At 50.0% G+C, this 21,670-nt stretch overlaps 1 protein-coding gene across 1 annotated transcript; it reads right to left on the reverse strand.

Annotated features, from left to right (window-relative positions):
• On the reverse strand, positions 1–18,210 carry ACER1 (alkaline ceramidase 1). Its single transcript, XM_060006552.1, has 6 exons — positions 18,118–18,210; positions 4,633–4,747; positions 4,408–4,549; positions 3,417–3,554; positions 444–581; positions 1–169 (listed from the first exon to the last, which is right to left on the reverse strand). The coding sequence occupies exons 1-6, from the start codon at positions 18,208–18,210 to the stop codon at positions 1–3; spliced, it is 795 nt and encodes a 264-aa protein (XP_059862535.1).
• Positions 18,211–21,670: the final 3,460 nt, after the last annotated feature.

The raw sequence follows: 21,670 nt of genomic DNA on the forward strand, positions 1-21,670 counted from the left end.
TCAGCAGCTCTTGTTGTCATCACTGATCTCCACGTAGGGCAGCCCCATGGGCCAAGTGTCCCGAGGCCAGTAGCAGACTTTGAGAGTTTTGTCCGGCATCTCATACGTGGCATCCACCATGGCCATGATGACAGTGCCGTAGGGGAAGGGGATGCTGATGAGTACATGCCTATATGACAGGGTGATGACGGGACAAGATGCCCCTGCAGCCAGCTTGATGCCCCCATCCCCACCTCTCCCTACCTCTCATGGATCCTGACCATCCCAAAGGACCTCCTGGACCTGATCTCCGGACTACACCGTCCCCCAACACACACAGACATACATACACACACACATCCCAGTATCTGTGCCTCCCCACCCTGCCCCCAGGCTCCTGCTCCAAGCTCTGGCATCTGAGAGTTTCTGCTGCTAAGGCCCAAGACCACAGGGCAAATGCTTACCAGATGCTGTGCAGGTAGGAGAAATTAATCCACTGCCAGAAACTGCAAAGCCAGTGGTCACTGATCCAGCTAGTAAACGCAAAAGCCCATGAAACCATGGTGACCTCAATTAGACGCCGAAGCTCCTTATTACTGGTCCTAGGGAGGGAAGGAGGGAGATCAGAGCCTGACTCAGCTAGCAGGGCCCAAAGGAGCTGACGGGAAACTCCTCCATCCAAGGAGATGAGGCTGGGAGGAGGGAAGGATCAAGGGGGCAAGCGGGGAGAGGGCCAGATCTGTGCTAACACTTGCTGAGCCCTTACAAGATGCCGGGTCCTCACAACAATGCTATTATTCCCATTTTGTAGGTGAGAAAACTGAGGCACGCGAGATTAAGTATGTCCCAGCCCCACCCCAAGGTTACACGGCTAGTAAGTGGGGTCTGATTCAGGTTTATCAGAATGCAGAACCCGCAACCAACAAGGCTTTCCGTGTTTGTGTTTTGGGGTGTAAGTGTGTGTGCCCCTGTGGGTCGGTGCATGAGAATTTATGTCTATGTGGCTATGAGAATATATGTCTGTGTGTGGGAGGGTGTATTCTCTGAGGCCATGTCTCAGGATAACTCAAGATTGGAATCTGTGTTTCCCAAACAGCAGAGCTAACCCACTGTCCCTTAGGAAACAGTTTATCAGGGATTAATGGGGCAGTAACTCCTTTATGGATAAAAGCACAAGCCCTGCCCGCTAGCCTGAAATGGGACAGTTTGAACACCAAAAAAAAAAAAAAAAAAAATCATCAGAATTGGTGAAATCTAAGGAATTCCCCAGTGGTGCAGTGGTTAGGACTCTGCGCTTCCACTTCAGGGGGCACAGGGTCGATCCCTGGTCAGGGAACTAAGATTCTGCATGCTGGGCAGTGTGGCCAAAAAAAAAAAAAATTAAAATTAGTGAACTCTGAATAAAGTCTGTGATCTAGTTAACAGTATTGTCCCATTGTCAATTTCCTCCTTTTTGAGGCTGGACTGTGGTTACATCCGATGCTGCCATTGGGGGAGCAGGGGGGGCATCTGGGTAAAGGGTACACAGGACTCTGTACTATTTTTGCAACTTGCTCTGAGCCTCTAATTATTTCAAAATAAAAAGTTAAAAATATAGGATAGTGACTGCAATGGATTGAAACACTTCAGAGATATAAACACCCATGAGTTCATAATAATACTTAAAGAAAAAACCCACTTCATTGGTCCTTACTAGAGATGGCTAAGGTGCCAACTCATTGCTCTAGAAGTTGATTTTTAAAAGGGAAAGAATCAGTGCCCTATCCTGTCTTTCCTGTCCAAACTGTATTTCAAGGTGGATGAGCAAAAGTCCTTCTATCTGGATGGATGAACTCCAGATAATCAATGCAGAAGGAATAACAGAATCTGAAAATCACCCTTTTGCACCCTCTAGTGAGATCACGGATGGAGATGGCATGAAACAGCTGCTGGAATCATTAGGGGAAAGGTCAGCAGGAAACTTTACAATGAAGGGTCTGGATGACAACATCCGAATCTACTGATCAATCTTAATGGCACTAAATGTGGGACAACCATTCATCATGGGGTCTTGATTGGCTGGAACAAGCAGCACCCAGTGCCACACATGAAATGAGGAAATTAAATGGAAGTCTAGATCTATTAATTTTCAGGAAATACAAAAATAAAAAAGAAAGAAGGAAAAAAGAAGAAAAAGAAAGAAAGAAAGAAGGAAAGAAAAAGAAAAAAAGAAAGAAAGGAAGGAAGGAAGGAAGAAAGAAAAAGAAAGAAAGAAAGAAACCACAGCAATCAGTCGCCCAAATCCATAATGCAGGATGTTGTACAGGACAAACGATGGATCGAGTTTCTGTTATCAAATCAGAGGCGTGAAGAAAGGGGGAGGGGGGAGGGGGAGGGAGGGAGGGAGGGACTGCTATGGAATAAAGAAGGTCTGAGAGACTGTGTTTGCCTTCTGATTTAAACAAGACCAGGTGTAAGAAGATGTCTTTGGGAAACTGAGGAAAGTTCAGTGCAAAATGGGTATTAGATGCTATCTTAAGGAAGGATCTTCTATTCGTCCCTCTAGATCCTTCCCTGCCTTTCTCCACTCTGCCCTGTGCCTCAGAGGGCAGCAGGGGCAGGGGAGCTAAGCTATGTGGACCTCGAAATAAATATTCCAACAGTATCCTCCATCTACCCTTTGGTTCCCTACTGGGGCTCCCCATTGGCCAACCCAACTGGAAGCCCAAGGACAAGGGAGCCCCTGGATTTGGTCCACACAACCTCCCTGTGGGATTGGCTCGGGCTGGCTACAACCAACAACTGGAGGCCACAGCTCTTGCCAAGGAGACCCCCCTCTGCTAGCTCTCTCCTTCCAGATTCTTGCAATCACTCCCTCCCATCACTCCCCATCCCAGGTCTCCCGATGATCACAGAATCCCGCCGTTATTAACACAGAGCTTCTAAATGATCCCTAGTGATTTTCCTACAGCCTGCCCTCTCCTTTGTAAGGAAACGTTTTATTCAACTCTCCTCAAAGGGCCCCATTTGAAAGTCCCCTCTCTAGCCTGCTAAGACCTAGTACGGGCTAAAAATAATAATTCTTTATCAGGTGAGTGAAACCCTGAACAATGAATGGGTGACATTATATGAAATCTGGGGGGAACATAGGACGCAGGTCGGCAAAATGCTAATGTTTGCTGGGGCTGGTTAGTGGGCACACGGAGGTTTGTGATACAATGCTCTCCACTTCTATGTGTGTTTGGGGGTTTTCAGAATAAAAGGGACAAACTCTGCAGTCAGAGACAACCTTAGGTTCAAATCCCGGTCCTGCCCCTATTTGCTGAATGATCTCGGGGAAGGGACATCACCTCTTTAACACAGTGAGATGTTGTGGGTTTTTTTGGCGGGGGTGGGGGGTGCGGTTCTTGGAAGGGAAAGGGGAGCCCCCTCCCCGGGCACCTGCAGCCACCACCCACTTTTTATATTCCTGGGCCACGACGTAGACGACGTGCAGGGCAATGCTGTTGAGGGCGTACGCGTTGATCATGGGCGTCAGGAAGGACAGGAAGGTACTGACCACGGTGGCGGTGATGACCAGGCAGATGTACTGGGGCCTGGGGAGAGAAGGGATCAGCCGTGGGGGGGTGGTTGGGGGGTGTTCCTGTGGGGTTTAGGCAGAGCAATAGGGTGCTCTTGTCGCAAAGACGGATGAGAAAAGGGAAGCTCAGAAAATGGTCTTAAGACTCCCAGGTGGGCTCAGTAAAAGGTCTCAGGGGTCCCAGGAGGATCACATGAAATTTCCCAGGGAACCCAGGTGGGCACAAGCAGGGTCCAAAGGGGGTCCCGGGGTAGGGGATGGGTAGGATGACAAGGGGGTCTCAGGGAAGCTCAAGGGGGCTTAGTCAGGTCAGAAGAGGGTTCCAGAGCCCAGGTGAGTTCAGGCAAGGGATTCAGGTGAGCCGGGTGGGATTAAGGAAGGAACTACAGGGGTCCCAGTGGCTATTAGGAGAGGGGTCCTGGAAGGCTCAAGTGGGTCACACAGGGTCAGGAGAGAGATTCAGATGGGTCTTGAGGTCAAAAAAAAGGGCCCAGGAGGATCCAATGAAAGATTCCAGGCAACCCAGGTGACAGGCTCAGGGAAGAGGTCTGTGGGCCCCAGGTAAGCTTAGGCATGGGGTTCTGGGACCCCATAGTGGGTTCAGACAGGGTCTGGAGAAGGTCCCAGCTATCCAGGTGGGATCAGAGGAAGAATTCCAAATAAGCAGTAGGATAAGGGGAGGACTTCCAGGGGTCGCAAGTGCACTCAGAAGAGGGGCCCCTGGAAGTCCAGTTAGATCAGGCAGGGTCAGGAAAAAGTCCTGGGGTGTTGAGGGGAAGGATTCCAAACACCCCAAGAGGGCCTGGGCAGGGGACCCAGAGGATAGGTGGGCTCCAGCAAGATCGACAGAGGACCGGCCCTCGCCCCACCTGTTCTCCCCTAGGAAGGCAGGGAAGTAGCAGCGGGGCATCCATATGCTGTAGCCACTGGCCAGCAGCCACAGAATAGTGATCTCATCCAGCATCTGGCCCAGGAAGCTGAGTGTCATGTGAAAGTACATAGAGAACAGACCTGGAGCGAAAGACACAGGCAGGTGGTCCAGGGAATTGTCCCTTCCCGCCCCCACTACCGTCCTGTCCCAGCCCCCCACCTACCTACGACTGTGAAGAGGATGAAGGTGACATAAATGTAGCGGGAACGTTTCTGGACATATGGGTGCATCAGAAACATCATGAGAGGCCCAAAGATGAAGAAGGTGACATTGCTGAACTGGAGAAGGAAGGGGGAAATACGGGGAGGGGGTTGTCAGACAGAGGACGAGGAGGGGGGCTGCCCTTAGTCATTACCCAGTCGGTCACCTATCACCTTTCAGGCAGTTGATCAACCCAGGGTCTACCCGTCTTTCAGCTGAACTTAACAGCCAACCAGTCATCAGCAGATCCATAACTCCATCCATTATTCTATGGGTTCATTCATTCATTCAATGCATGTGGCAAAGTCTAGCTACTAACTTTCCACATTTTCCTTTCGGCAATAGTGTTCCCCAAGTTTGAGCTGGGCGTCCAACTACTCAACGAAAGACTACATATCCCAGCCTTCCTTGCAGCTCACCGTGGCCTTGGGACCTGGTCTAGCCAATGGGATAGGAATGCAAATGAATCTGTTGCTTCCAGGTCAGTCCTTAAGAAGCAGCTTAAGGCTTGCACTCCACATCTTGTGGACTGAAATGCACACTTGGTGGTCATGAGTTGGCCTTGGCCTTGTAGACAAGGAAAGACAATGTAATACCCTAGTGACTCGCTTCTAAAAACAGCAGGAAGCAGAAGTGATGGGGCATGACTTCTGAGGTTGCGTCAATAAAAGTACTGTGGCTTGCACCTGATGGTCGCCATCTCAGAGCACGAGACATTGGAGCTCTAGCCACCATGCAAGGAGATGGGGTACCCTTAAAGCTGCCATGCTGGAGAGACCATGTGGAGAGACCACAGAGAGATCGAGAGAGATGCTGGAGGAGCCCCAGCTATTCCAGTCCCCAGAAGTTTGACTCTTCCCAGCGCAGCTACCACACACAGAAGTGAATGAACCTTCAGATGATTCCAGTCCCCTTCCCCCCTTCAAGTCACACCAACAGTTGTCAAGTGGAACACAGATGAGCTGTCCCTGCCAAACCCTATCCAGATTACTGATTCATGAGCAAAAAGAAATAAATAAATAAGTGGTCATTGTTTCAAGCCACTAAACTTTAGGGTGATTTGTTATGCAACATCAGCTAGCTGAGACAAAGAGGAAATATTACTGTGGGCCGGGGTAGGAGAGGAGAAAGGTGTATGGAGACCAGCTGGCACCGCACAGCTATGCCTTGTCCAGAACCCCATGATTGCACAGCTATGTTGTCTGCGGATTAGTGATTTGCGTCCTTATAATTAGGCATTCACAATGTTCTGGGGCCCGGGCAAGGTTTATTATTCCCAGAATCTGTTCTCATCCTCAAAACAACCCTGCCAGGTAGGTTGTGCATCACCACACCATAGAAGTAGATACTGATTCTCAGAGTGGTCAAATGGTCCAGCCCAGGTCACCCAGCCAGTAACTGGAGAATCCAGGATTTGAAGCGAGATCCCACGTGAGTTTCTTGAGACAAGAAGCAGAGTGCTGTTTATCACAGAAGCAGAAATTGCTTCATAGACCTCAGTCGATGTTTGATAATAACACATGATTCAGATAACTAACAATGACCACTAAGAATATGGCAGTTCAAACTGATTTGGTTCAGTATTAGGAAGACATATCCTTCTTGGGAGGCAAAGGGGAATAACAATGGGCACAAGCTAATCTGATTCTCTCCTTCTTCTATGTAACAAGGCCACCAAGCTAAAGACTACATTTCCCAGATTCCCTTGCAGCTCCACACAGCCGTGTGACTGAGTTCTGGCCAGTAAGACATGGGCACAAGACATAAGTACAGCTTCTAGGTTGTCTTCTTAAAGGGAAGGGGTGTGCCTTCCCCTCAATCCCTTTCTACTGGGATGCAGATGTGGTGGGATAGCTTCTTGAGCCGCACAAATGACAGCAATGGCCTAGAGATGGGAAAACAACCATATAGAAGGAGCCTGGATCTCTGGTACCCCAAAGCTCTCACACCAGCCCTGGGGAGCTTATAATTGGATGTTATGTAAGAGAGAAACAAATTTCTATCTTCATTAAACCATTATTATTTTGGGTCTCTGCTACAGCAGCTGGACTTATGTCTTAACTTACAGATACCCCCTTCCTTCCTTGTTAAATAAACCAGAATTTTGTTCAGGCATCAGGAAGACATGGCTTTTAGGGAGGCAGGATTTGGCCCCAGGGCATAGATCATCCCTATTGCTAAGGGTTGGTTAAGGAATGAACGTGTGGTATAATTCTGGCCAATGAAACGTGATGGAAGATCTGATGAGGGGCTCCTGGGAAAGTTCTCTTTACTGAAATCAGACTGAGTGAAAAGCCCTTTGGAGATTGTTGTGATGTTTCAGATGTGGCAGCCATTTTGCAACCATGAGGAAACAAGGTTGACAGCAAAAACAAATACTTGAGGACAGTGGTCTCAAACATTTTGGTTTCAAGATCTTCTTATATTCTTAAATATTACTGAGGACCCTGAAGAGCTTTTACTTGTGTGAGTTACATCTATCAAGATTTACCTTATTAGAAACTAAAACCCCAAAACTTTCAAGACACGTGACTACACAAGCCCACATTCGTTTGGCCATCAGATAGATGATGTCATCACACGTCATGCAGCCTCTGGAAGGTTCCATTGTACCCTCGTGAGAGAATCAGAGTGGGAAAAGGCAAATAATACCTTAACATTATTATGAAAATAATTTTGACCTTGAGGAAACCCTGAAAGGGTCTCAAGGACACCAAGCAGGGTGGCGCTTGGACAATATTTTGAGGACCACTTCTCCAGGGATAGCAGTGAAGAAAGATGGGAAGAACCAAGTAGCCTGATGATGTTGGGCTCTGAGTTAATCTATTCTGGAACCATCTACCTCCAACTTCCATTTAAAAAAAAAAAAGATATTGTCCTTTCTATTTAAGCTGTTTTAGTTGGCTGTTTTGTTTGAAACCAAAGCATTCCAATGAACGACCTTTGGGATCCAAGTGGTGTGGGATTGGATACATGTTCCCTTGCTCATTAACCGTGGAGCCTTGAGAAGGTAACTTCAATCCCTTAACCTGCCATCTCTGCATTTCTGACATAGGCATAACACCACCTGCCTCTTCATGCTGTTGACCCAAAGGTCCCCAAGCCTCACTGGACTCATAAATACAATTAAGGTCACAAGAACATTTGCACCAGAATTTCAACGGCTCAAAGTCCCCAACTGCTGATGCAGGACTTTGATGCCCCTCGAAGCCTCCCCCAGATATGTTGGGGTCACAGTGAGTATCTCACATGGGCTCAGAAACAGGTGTTCTCATGGCCTCAATCCACCTGCCAATTTGAGGTCAACCAGCTTGCTCACTCAATGACACCCTTCCCTCCCCCCAAAGATCTTCCCCTTGTAAAGGTCTCCTAAATTGTCTGCATTCCATCTTAGAAAGTGAAGAGACAGCACCCTCTTAACTAGGATGCTCTGTTATTTTTCAGAACCCCAGTATTAATGATGCTGACTCAAAAATACAGGGCACAGTGGTGGGTGAGGGGGGAAATCATTCACCTGATACAAGGTCAGCTTCTACTAGCCTAGGTCCTGGGCACCTGTACAGGTTCCCAAGACAGGAGGCCTCCTGATTCCAGGAAAGTCCACAGCTCTCCTGGGGCAATGGGAGAACCAGCTCAAAGGTCACAGTCTGAGAACCCAGCCTTGGCAAACTGGTTCCCCAGCCCATGGTCCCACCTATGTCCTTGTTTTCCACGCCAAGTTCTCTGGTGTTTGTCAATGGACAGAGTCAAACGCATCCCCGGAGGATCACCCAGTTCACAGTGGCTACCCCAGAACACGGAACACCCCCGACCTGCCCTGTCCGTATCATGAGACCCTACCCCACCGGAATAGACACCTATCCCAAAGCAGGATATCAGACTTTTCTTTGGTGAATTTGAAACTTGGAGCAGACACAAAGCCTGGGAGTCACCATAATTGTGTGGCACCGTTGGCAACTCTCTAAAGAGGCCCTGGGATATTGTCATGATGTTTAAAATACGGCAACCATCTTGCCACCCACGAGAAGACAAGGGTGAGGAAAAAAAAAGCAAATACTCGAGGGTAGTATTCGCCCTTCTTCTGAATCCTGCACACCTACCCTGGGTCACAGCTTTCCCAAAACAACTCATCTTTCCATTTTCTAAGATATTCCACAATATCTTTCTTTCTTTGTTTTGGTTTTTGCTTAATCTACCATTCTATTGCCTGAATCCAACAAACCCATCAGCAGTAGTAATTATTAGCTAGGGTTCTTTGGTAGCAAGCAACAGAAGATGATTCTGGTGAACTTACACTATAAATATAAATGTGTGTGTGTGTGTGTGTGTGTGTGTGTGTGTGTGTGTGTGTGTGTGTTTGTGTGGTTACTTATTTAATTAACCAAATCATTCATTCATTCGTTCGTTCGTTCATTCATTCATTCATTATAGGGAGCTCATTAATCAAAGGAATTGCAGAAACCAGAACAGCTTTGACCCTCTAATGGACAGTCTCTTCAGGGGGCAATTTTGGGTATGAATGAAAACAACTGTGTCCAGTCCTTCTGTCCAAGCCCAAGCTTCAAATTCTGGAGAGTGTAGCCTGGGCCACATCCCACCCTTGGCCAGAGGAGGGGGACCACCTTGATTGACCATCCCACCGAGGCCATAACCAGGTGGTTGATGAAGGGAAAATGGGGCCATGGATACTGAATGGGCAAAACCCCAAACAACTCTGATGGTCCCTCTGTCTTCAACCAAACGGCAGCCCTTGGGCAAATCAGGCATAGCCTGAAGATGCTGAGCCATCCAGCCTCCCAAACTGTTAAGCCTCCACTCAAAACACGTCCGTGACTCTCATCTATAAAATCCAGATTCTTAAGCTTGGCTTATAAACTCCCTCCATGACTCACCTCTCTCCACCTTCAACTTTATAATCTGGGTGGAAGGAATAACTCAGTTCTGAATGAGCCATCCTTTAACCTCCAGGAGTTCACACATACTGTTCCCACTGCCTGGAACACTCTCATTCCCACTCACCCCTCTTCGCCAGGCCAATTACTCCGCCTTTAACCTGGGCATCACTTTCTCCCTAAAGCCTTCCTAATCCCGCAAGGCAGGGTCAGGTGGCCTTCCTTTGTGGCCCTGTGCCGTCCCACTTTCCTGACACTTGTCTGGCTGGAACCATCTGGCTCTCCTGCTAAACCTGGCTTTGAGAATGGGGACTGTGGCTTCCCCCTTCTCCATTATAACCTCAGGAACCAGAATATAGTAGGTGCTCAATAAATCCTGTTGGCTGGATCTCAAAAGAATTCAGGTGGATCACCTGTCACACACATGAAAACACTTGGCAGAGGGTCTTGCATCTAGAAACTTCTGAATAGAAGGCGCTACAACTGTCACTTTCCAATCTATTGACAGCCTGACTTTACAGATTGTTCTTAATCCTAGCACACCCCCTCAAGGTCCGCCTTTCTAGTTCTTGTTTGGCAACGGGGAGCTTGAGTCTCAGAGAGGTGGAGTGATTTCTCTGAGGTTGCACAGCTCTGGAGGACTCCGAAGTTTGCTTTGACCCCCCTGCTTTGAAAGATTGGAGGACTAGATGGGTGGTGAAGATGAAGAGGGGGCTCCCCTGCTTCCCGGCTGTGTGATCTGGTGTCTCTGGGTCCCCCTTTCCTGCACCAGTGAAGTAGGAGAGGATCATCAATGCCACCGTGAAGGTTGTTGGGGGGAGGGGGATGCATGAGGCCAGGCATTGAAAAGCTACTTCGCCAGGGACATGGTTTTGGCTCAAGAAATAGCAAAGGCTGCTGCTGCTCTTGTTACTGTTGAAGGAGATAATAATAACAGGCTTGTGGTTGGTATCAATGCTCCACGCTAAGTGGCCTGCAGGATGAAGACAGGTGTTCTCAATAACGTCCCTGAGTGTGCAGAATGAGGACAGAGCAACGGGCAACGCCTATAACTAATGGGCTCCGAATGCCGCCGGGGTTTGTGATAGAATCAGAGACCACCCTGACACCAGCGTCTCCCTCTCTGCCCTCTGGGGCTGAGCCCCCGCGTTTCCCAACCACCGGCCCTACCCAGACTCAGAGAGGCAGGCAAGGTACCCGCCCGAGATCGTGGCCAGTCCTGAGCTCTGGATACAGGTGAGCTGGATTCCTTGGGCCCCAGCCCCAGCAGGTGCCTTCACTTTCATTCATTCATTCATTTACTCAACAATCATTCCTTCAGTACCTACTACGTGCTCAAGGACCTTACCAGTGCCTGAAAACAAAGTCACTGCCTTTACGGTGTATCCAGTCAGAGTTTGGGGGATGCTCTATGCTTCATTTTCCTCCTCTATAAAACAGAGGCCCTATCTCCGAGCGCCACAGTGAGGATTCGAGAACCGAGTGCCACGGGACCAGGGGGGTCGGCAGTTTTGTTCACTGCTACAAACCCCAGGTGTCTAGGACAGTGCCTGGCACACAGTAGGTGCTCAGTGAATTTTTGTAGCGAATAATGCATGCAAAGAATACGTGTCAATAATGCACATAGGTGTCTGATGCATGTGCTGTGTACCATGGGGTGACTATTATTCTAGAATGCTTTGATGTTTTGATCACCCGTACCCAGCAGGACGTCTGGTAAGTGGATGTGGCTGGATCCTGAGGACCGGAAGGAGGAAAAGGGGGAGAGATGGAGGGAAGGTGGGGAGAAGGAGGAAGGAAGGAAGGAAGGAAGGAAGGAAGGAAGGAAGGAAGGAAGGAAGGAAGGAAGGAAGGGGATTGACCTGAGTAGACGCCTCACCTCAGTCTTTTTCACTGCTTACTGCTTTATCATCTCTGCCCTCCCCACCGGACTGTGAGTTCCAAGAGGACAGGAAACACCTGCTTTATCCCCAGCCAGTAGGCTGGCATGCACTCAAGAAAAATATGTTGACTCGGTCAAATCAAGAAACATGGCCGGGGGGCTTCCCTGGTGGCGCAGTGTCTGAGAGTCCGCCTGCCGATGCAGGGGACACGGGTTCGTGCCCCGGTCTGGGAGGATCCCACATGCCGCGGAGCGGCTGGGCCCGTGAGCCATGGCCACTGAGCCTGCGCATCCGGAGCCTGTGCTCCACAACGGGAGGGGCCACAACAGTGAGAGGCCCGCGTACCAAAAAAAAAAAAAAAGAAACATGGCCGGGGGTGGGAGGGATAAACTACAGTTTGAGATGAACAGATGCACACTACTGAATATAAAATAGATAAACAACAAGGTCCTACTGTACAGCACAGGGAACTCTACTCAATATCCTATAATAAACCATAATGGAAAAGAACGTGAAAAAGGGAATTCCCTGGTGGTCCAGTAGTTAGGACTCCGCACTCTTTCTGCCGGGGCCCCGGGTTCAATCCTTCGTCAGGGAACTAAGATCCCGCAAGCTGCACGGAGCGGCCATAAAAAGAAAAGAAAAGAAGAGAAAAAGCGTATATATTCTTTTTATATGTATGTATATATCTAAGTATATGTATATTTGAATCACTTTGCTGTACACCAGAAACTAACACAACATTGCAAATCAACTACAGCAAAAAATTAAAAAAAAAAAAAACAAAACATGGCCAAACCTCCCCTTTCTCTTTCTCCCCAGTGCCAAAGCTCAAACTCCCACCACCACCCCTGGCCCTGTCACCTGCCGAGGACCCCCGTATGCATCCATTCCACTCATGCACATGAGTGTCAGTGCTGGGCTGGGGGCGTGGACCACCAGCCACAGTCCCTCTCCGCGTGGGACTTACTTGCATGAATTAAGATGCACACGACATTGTTAATCACTCAGTGACTGAGTGGCCTCACAGCACTGTGCATAAGTGAGAGACTCTGAGACTAGGTGGCCGGGGTTTAACTCTGGCACTCTCAGCATTCACACGCTTGCAAGTCACATGCTGTGCAACCCTGGGAAGGAAATGTACCCTCTCTGAGCCTTTATTTCCCCCATCTGTAAAATGCGGAGAATAAGAATTTTATGAGGATTACAGTGCTCTTTTATTTGACATTAACAAAATTAATGTCAAATAAAATTAATATATGAAAACTTTCTCATTTCTCTGTGCTATATGTATTTCTAACAACAACAATAATAATAGCTTCAACTTATTCAGTGCTTAGGATGTGCCAGGAGCTGTGAGTTTTTCTAAATACCTCTATTTTTTAAATTACAATATAACTCACAGACTATCAAATTCATTCTTTGCAAGTGTACATAATCTATTCAAATGTTGTGCAACCATCCTTGCTAATTCCAGAACATTTTCATCACCCCAAAAGGAAACCCTGTACCCATTAGCAATCACTCTCCCTTCCCTTCCCCCAGCCCTTGGAAACCATGAATCCACTCTCGGTCTCTGTGGAGTTGCCTGTTCCGGATGTTTCGTATCAACAGAATCGCATACCGTGTGGTCTTTTGGGTCTGGTTTCTCACTGAGAATCATGTTTTCAAAGTTCATCCATGTTGTAGCATGTGTCAGTGCTTGACTCCTTTTTAAGGCTGAATCATATTCCATTGTGTGGATGGAGCACATTGTGTTTATCCATTCATCCACTGATGGACATTAGGGATGTCCAGTAGCTGTATCATCCTCTCCATCGTCCTATGAGTCAAAAATTACTAGCACCTCACAGAAATCCCCTTTTTGCACAGGTACTCAGTAAATATTTGCTGAATAAAAGGAATGAATGGGGACTTCCCTGGTGGTGCAGTGGTTAAGAATCTGCCTGCTAATGCAGGGGACACGGGTTCGAGCCCTAGTCTGGGAAGATCCCACACGTCGCAGAGCAGCTGAGCCCGTGCACCACAACTATTGAGCCTGCGCTCTAGAGCCCGCGAGCCACAACTACTGAAGCCGCGCGCCTAGAGCCCGCGCTCCGCAACACAAGAAGTCACTGCAATGAGAAGCCCGCGCAACGCAACGAAGAGTAGCCCCCGCTCACCACAACTAGAGAAAGCCTGCACGCAGCAACGAAGACCCAATGCAGCCCAAAATAAATAAATTAATTAATTTTTTTAAAAAAAGGAATGAATGAATGAGTTTTTCTTCCCTAGCGTGTACCACCCCCTGGCAACCTATACTCTTGACTCCTGTTTATTGCCTGTCTCCTCCATCCCCCAGGACACCAGCCCCACGAGAGCAGGCATTTTTGTCTGCTTTGATCACCACTGCGTCCCCAGAGCTGGAACAGTGACTGGCTGCACCAATTCCCAATGAATGAAGAGTGAAATAAAGGGGTCATTTCAATCTGACCCCTGTGTCAGCCCCGGGAGGCCAGCAGGTTGCAGATCAGCGCTGCCTGTTTTTCCGAAGGAGAAGAGAGGCCCAGAGGGACCTATCGAGTCTGGGTCTGGGATGTATCATGAGCATGGTCACCAGTTTCATGCGTGCAATTATTCAATTAATCGCATCTCTCCTCCCTGAGGGCAGGAACCATGCCCTCGTCGGTTCTGCGGGACCTGGCATACAAGAGGTGCCCTGTAATTAATTGCTGTTGCTGTGAGTTTTGAGGAGGAGAAAGGCAGAAGAGGGAGGTGTGGTTTAGAGCTCATGGGACCTGCTGGTCACAGTCAGGCGCTCAGAGAGGGGCGGGCCTCCCGCCTGGGTCACACAGCATCCAGGGAAGAGAGAGACTGGAGTTACTAGCGCACTGCAGAGGCCAACAGCGCCAAGGCTATCGGAAAAGAAGGTGGGGACGCTGTCGGAGGTGGGCACCGCAGCCTACACCCTCCCCGCTCTCATCTCCCTGTCTCTTTGATACCCACCCACCCCCAGACTCCCCCTACTCATCCCCATTCCTGTGCCTTTCCTATGCAGCTCCCCACGCCAGGCACACCATTCCTTTGTTCTGAATCTGGGCATCTGAGAGGGAGTTTTCTAGAGAGGATGAGATGCGGAGCCTCTGAAGCTTTGGCAGGATCCCAGGGAAGAAATTCAGCAGCACGGCTGCCTCTGGGAGCCTGGGGCGGGGGGCCTTGAAACATCTCCCCACACCACTTGAAACTCTCCTAAGTTGTCAGCAGCCCAGAAGGAGGCCACACCTGGAGGCCACCAGGCCAAAGCAAACAGGTGCCAACTAGAGCGGCCCACACCTTGACTTCTCCCCCTGCCCCACCTGCCCCAGCCCCTCCCACACCCCCGACCTCTGCTCCTGTTGGATCGCCCTTCCTGGCTCTCGGTTAGACTGTGAAACGCAGCCAGGTGTTCCAGCTGCCCCCAGATCATCAACTCCCCCATGCTCCGAAGTCAGCCATGGCTCCCGCGTGCCCTCACGATGCAGCACGCGCTCTTTTGCCCTGCTTTCCTGATTTAGCCCCTGGAAACCTCATCAGCACTTTTTCTCTCCTTCGTTTCCTCCCCCTCAGGCAAGCAGCCTGGGCGTTGGCTCGAAGCTAACAGTTCTTTTCTCTCACCTCAAGACCTTTGCATATGCTGTTTCCTTTGCCCCATATACCTTAGAGAACATTTACTCATTCCTTAAGCATCAAGGTTCCCTCCCCATTCAACAAACAGAGGCGTCACGCTCCACCCCATGGTTCCTCGCCATCCCACATCTGCCCCCTGTTTTTCTCCCTTTGCCACGAGCTAACTGTGGGGGTGTCCATGTCTAATTCTGAACCACCAGCCCAACAACCCGGGGGCACTGAGCCTCTCTGGGACCCCAGCATCACCCAGCACAGGTTGGTTTACAGCACTTTTGTTGAATGAATGAGTCCGTCAGTGAATACAGGATAAATTTCAAACGCTCCAACTCAGCATTGAAAACTTCATCTTTATCTCTCCCCATATTTTAGCCACAGAGACATACTTTCCCAAACTGGTTGTCCCTCTTTTACTTCCAGGACTTAGCACCCCCTTTTCTTATCTTCTGCTCTCTTTCCCAGACTCCTGCCCTACTTGGCGAGGTCCTATTCATCCTTCAAAAGCCAACGCCTAGGTGCCCTCCTCTAAGAAGCCGAGTCCTCCAGTGCGTCCTTCGTCTGTACCCTGACCGTGTGCTGGGCTGGGCTCTACTTCCTCCAACCCCAGGCTCAGAGCTCCTTGCACGTAGATCAACAAGAAAGCAAAAGATTCTTCAGAGAACACTCTTTTCCAATTATGAGCTGTGATTCCTAAGTGGATCATGACAAAATCCATATGAACAGATTTAAAATTTTTTTCTGCTATATATGTGTCTTTCATTGACATACCTAGACCAAAAGCATGCTTTTAAAAGCCTGCCTAGGGCTTCCCTGGTGGCGCAGGCGTTAAGAATCCACCTGCCAATGCAGGGGACACGGGTTCGAGCCCTGGTCCGGGAAGATCCCACATGCCGCGGATCAACTAAGCCCGTGCACCGCAACTACTGAGCCCGTACTGAGCCTAGAGCCCGTGTTCTGCAACAAGATAAGCCACCGCAATGAGAAGCCCAAGCACCGCAATGAAGAGGAGTCCCCGCTCGCTACAACTAGAGAAAGCCCGCGCACAGCAACAAAGACCCGATGCAGCCAAAAATAAATAAATAAAATAAAATTTAAAAATTAAAACTAAAAAATTAAAAGCTGCCTAGTAGTTTGACATCTATTCAAGCCCTACAAAGATTAGTGAAAACGTTATGGCTTTTGTGTGGTCCATGTGATAAGGATGATGTTTCCAATTTTAAAAGGGACTTCCCCGGCTTCCCTGGTGGCACAGTGGTTGAGAGTCCGCCTGCCGATGCCGGGGACACGGGTTCGTGCCCCGGTCCGGGAGGATCCCACATGCCGCGGAGTGGCTTGGGCCCGTGAGCCATGGCCGCTGAGCCTGCGCGTCCGGAGCCTGTGCTCCGCAACGGGAGAGGCCACAACAGTGAGAGGCCCACATACCACAAAAAAAATAGAATAAAATAAAAGGGACTTCCCTGGTGGTCCAGTGGTTAGGATTCGGCGCTTTCACTGCCAGGGCCCAGGCTCGATCCCTGGTGGGGAAACTAAGATCCCACAATCCCTGAGGCGCAGGGAAAAAAAAAAAAAAAAAAAAAGGTTGAAGGAGGATGTCATGGAGGGGAATTTTGCATGAGAGCACATGGATGCGGAAGCAGCCCTCATCTGAGCCAGCCCTCTCTCCGTGCCTTCTGCAGGGTGGGCTGGACAGGGAACTTTCTGGACTAGGGAACGCAGAGAGGAGGAGTCCAGAACCCCACACCCTCTTCTCAGCCTCCAGGCACCAGCACATTCAGCCCTCTCCCATTTTATAGGGAAGGCCACTGAGGACCAGAAAGGGTCGGTATCTCTGGCTCAGGAGAAGCAAAAGCTGGGGCGACCTCAGGGACCCTTTGAATCTCAAACTCTTGCCTCCCAGCTCTGGGAAGTGGTGAGGTCAAAGGTAACAGAGTCAGAGCAACCTGACACTGAGCTCCCCTCCCCCCAAAAAACACCTCCCCCGGATATGCCAAGTTCAAATCCCACCTCTAAGTATCACAGTTACCCTGGGCATATCCTTCAATCTCCCTGAATGCCTGTTTCTTAATCTGGAAAATGGGATTAACTAACTCTATATACTATACATGCTGCCTAATTCCCAATGTCATGGTGAAGATTAAATGAGGTTTTCTCAGGCAAAATGTTTTGGGCAATGCCTGGCACACAGTAAGTGCTCGGTAAAGGCCATTATTTGTGTGAATTCATGCTCACCATTTATTGAGCACGTACTATGTGCAGGGCACAGAGCAAAGGACATTGTCTCATTATCCACCAATCCGGGAGCTCCAGGAAGGCAAGCCCACTGTCTTATTCACCACAGTGTCCCCAGCACCCCACACAGGATAACTGTACGTGTCTCTGGTTGCTTGCATCTTTCAAGCTTTGGTTAAATGCCATTGCCGTTGAGGCATCCAAGAGTTTTGAGCCCTTCCAGTGTGGTCCTGATAGCAGGGGCTGGGTGAAGGATGACCAGCCATCCTATTTTGCCTGGAACTGCAGGGTCTCCTGGGACACGGGACTTATGGTGCTAAAACCAGGACAGTCCCAGCATACTGGGATGAGTTGGTCACCCTGGGCTGGGGATACAGCTGAGAACAAGGCAGACACAGCCATCTCCTCCAGGAAGCCCTCCCTGATCCACCCCTCCACCAATGGCTCAGGAGCTGCCTCTAGGCTTCCCAGAAGCTGCCTGTGCGCCTCCCATTACAGCACCATCATCCTGGGTTGTGGACACCTGGAGTCACACCTGTATCCTCTGCTCTGGGAGGGCAGATGCAGCTCTTTTCCAGGTTACGGCTGCATTTCCAAAACCTACCACAGAGCCTCATGCCTAATAAAGACAGTCTAATGAATGAAAGCCAGAAGGCAGGCGTTGCCTAACAGATGAGCAAACTGAGGCTCAGAGAGACGGCTGCTCGGGTAGGATTTCCCAGCGGGGAGGTGGAGCAGCTGGGGTTTGAACCCCTGTTTGCTGAGACTCTGTCCCACCAGAGGCTCCCGCCCGGCTCTCACCGTGTTGTAGAACTCGGCCACCAGCTCCCAGTGCTGGAAGTTGCTCTCACACCAGTCCACCTCCGAGCTCTGGTAGGCAAAGATGCTGGGCATCCTGACGCAGTGCCTGCCATCCGCTGGCTGCGTCTGGCAGAAAGGAGCACGGGAGCCTAGAGAGGGCCGGGCCCAGCCAAGGCGGGGAAGAGACGGTGGGGTGCCCCACAGCAGGCAGAGAGGAAAAACCTGCTGGACGGCTCCCTGGTGGCACCAGGACAGCCTGCCCGGTGTGGTGGCGGCCAGCCGCTGCCCTGGGCATAAGCAGAGGGGTTGGCACTGTCCAGGCAGGGCAGGGGTGAGTGGGGAGGGGGCCTCCCTTCCCTGCCCCCCTAGGAGTGGGAGTTAGGGGGACTGTTTTTTGGAACAGTAATTTAAAATAATGGTGATGGGGACCTCCCTGGTGGTCCAGTGGTTAAGACTCCACTCTCCCAATGCAGGGGGCCCGGGTTCCATCCCTGGTCAGGGAACTAGATCCCGCATGCTGCAACTAAGACCTGGAGCAGTCAAATAAATAAATAAATATTAAAAAAAATAAAGTAATGATGATGATGATCCCACTAGGATGAGTACTTTGCCATCCCCACTTTGCAGATGGGCAAACTGAGGCAGAGAGCAACGTCATTTGCACAGAGCATGCAAGGTGATGACACCAAGATGTGAAAACAGGCAGGCTCCAGACTCCGAACTTCTTTTTAATTTATTTTTTCTTTTCTTTTTCTTTTTCTTTTTTTTGACCGCACTGTGAGGCTTGCAGGATCTTAGTTCCCCGACCAGGGATTGAACCCGGGCCACCGTAGTGAAAACGCCAAGTCTTAACCACTGGACTGCCAGGGAATTCCCCAGACTCCAAGCTTCTAACCATTAGGTTTTACTACCTCCACATCGCCAAAGCTCCACGCTGCTGCTTCCCAGATTAGGGCCAACAGCTGGACACCTGCCCCAACAGACCCCGCTCAGCTCCCTTGGAATCCTTGGTGATAGAAACTCCTTTGGGGGCTTCAGTCTTCCTGTCTGTGCTATGGGAGGCTAGGCTGGATTGAAGCCGTATCTCTTGGGTGGACAAGACCTCATACACCTAGAGTGTCCCAGCTTCCACCAAAGCATCCCTGAGGGGAGGAATCTGTGGAGTTCTGGGCCTGGGGTCCCCAGTCCTGGCTTCCCAGGGCTGTGGAAAGCTCTGGTTTGACAGTCAGACAGGCCTGAGTTTGAATTCTGAGTTCCTCCTGTTCCTAAGCTGTGTGGCCTTGGGCAAGTGAATGCACCTCTCTGAGCCTCAGCTTTCTCGCCTGTAAGATGGGAATAGTAATAGTACCTCCCTCTTAGGGCTACTGTGAAGATTTCATGAGCTGATACAGCATTTCCCTAGGAAGAAAATGTTGGGTGATGGTGGCCCTGCATTGAGAATCACTGAACTGTGTGGCGAGAAACCTACTTACTCCCTTTTCAGTTCTCAATAGTTCCAGGAGAGGGGCTCAGTTGGTGCTAATGCATGTTTATGCCTCAACATTTCATCCCTTTGTTTGTTAAAAAGCCCTTCAGCCGGCAACAGTATCCAGCTAGACTGTCTTGATATCATTTACATGGTATTTATTTATTTCACTTTTTAAAATAAATTTATGTATTTATTTTTGGCTGTGTTGGGTCTTCATTGCTGCGCCCGGGCTTTAAGAATTAAAAATGGTTAACGTGGTACATTTCATGTTATGTATATTTACATTTTTTTAAAGTAATTAATTTAGCTTTTTAAAGGGTGTGTCGTTTGACAAAATATCTTACGTAAATAAGAGTTTCGGTGGGGGGTGGATATAGGAAAACCCCGAGGGTCCTCTGTAAATTCGAAACTTGGGAACTATTGAGGTTGTGTAGGCTGAGGCCTCAGCCCAGAGTTGGCACTGAACGAAAAGAGGCTATTAAACCATCGTCATCACGATCATCATCTACGACAGCGGTCCCCAACCTTTTTGGCACCAGGAACCAGTTTCGTGGAAGACAATTTTTCCATGGAAGGGGCCAAGGGGATGGTTCAGTCTTTAATGTGAGCGATGGGGAGCACGGTCTGGGGGTTGGGGATCCCTGATCTACACGGTGTAAAATGCTTCCACGTTCACACGCTTCCAGATACGCAGAGAGCCGCCTTCAAGATCCTCTGGAGGGATGAGAAAGACGTCACGTTTAGAGGTGACAGAAGTTTCCAGAGCCTGAATTAAAAGCTCGACCTGGCTCTCTACTCCCCTAGATCAGCAAAAAACCCACCTGTAGCCATAGCCCTGGCCCCAAACTCCTTCCCCAGGTGGACCAGGAGAGCAAACACACACCACTGGGACTTCCCCGGTGGCACAGTGGCTAAGACTCCGGGCTCCCAATGCAGGGGGCACGGGTTCAATCCCTGGTCAGGGAACTAGATCTCACATGACGCAAGGCAGCTAAAGATCCCATGTGCCGCAACTAAGACCCGGAACGGCCAAATAAAAAAATAAATATTAGAACACACACACACACCGCCACCGCTGCCACCCCAGCCTCTCCCAGCCCAGCTGGAAGCAGACCGCCTCCTGTGTCCCTCCCTAGTCAAATCTGGGCGAGGACACAGCCATCAGGATCTGGCTCTCCTGGATCTTGCTTAAGGGTTTAGCAGCCGGAAGCAAGGTGGTAACAGGTGCCCACGCCCACTGCAGCCTGGAGTTTGGGAAATCACCCTGTGCTGCACATGCGCACAGGGGCAACAGGACGGTGAGACAGGTGTGTGGGTGCTGAGGGGGTGGCGCTCGCCCTCTACCAGCGAGCAGGTATGAAGGGCCAGAGCTTGGGTGGAGGGGTGATGCGTCTCCACGGCCGCTGCAACAGATTAGCACAAACAGTGGCTTGAGACTACACGCATCTACTATCGTACGGTTCTGGAGATCAGGAGTTCGGAAGGCGTCCTATGGGGCAAACACCCAGGTGTGGGCAGGGCTGGCTCCTTCTGGAGGCTCCAGGGAAGAATCCACATCCTGGCTTTCTCTGGCTTCTAGGGGCTGCCTGCATTCCTTGGCTCAGGGCCCCTTCCTCCATCTTCAAAGTGCATCATCCGGGACTTCCCTGGTGGCGCAGTGGTTAAGAACCCACCTGCCAATGCAGGGGACACGGGTTCGAGCCCTGGTCCGGGAAGATGCCACATCCCCGGAGTAACTAAGCTTGTGCACCACAACTACTGAGCCTGCGCTCTAGAGCCCGCGAGCCACAACTACTGAGCCCGCGTGCCACAACTACTGAAGCCTGTGCGCCTAGAGCCCGTGCTCCGCAACAAGAGAAGCCACCACGATGAGAAGCCCATGCGCAGCAACAAAGACCCATCGCAGACAAAAAAAAAAAAAAAAAAGGAAAAAGAAAAGAAAACCAAAATGCGTCATCCCTTCTTTTGATGCCATAATCTTACCCCTTTTCTCTGACCTGGAGCTTCTTATAAAGACCCTTGTGATGGGGACGTCCCCGGTGGTCCAGTGGCTAAGACTCCGTGCTCCCAATGCAGGGGGGCTGG

This window comes from Delphinus delphis, chromosome 3 (assembly GCF_949987515.2).
Source record: "Delphinus delphis chromosome 3, mDelDel1.2, whole genome shotgun sequence".
In the NCBI taxonomy this organism is placed as follows: Eukaryota; Metazoa; Chordata; class Mammalia; order Artiodactyla; family Delphinidae; genus Delphinus; species Delphinus delphis.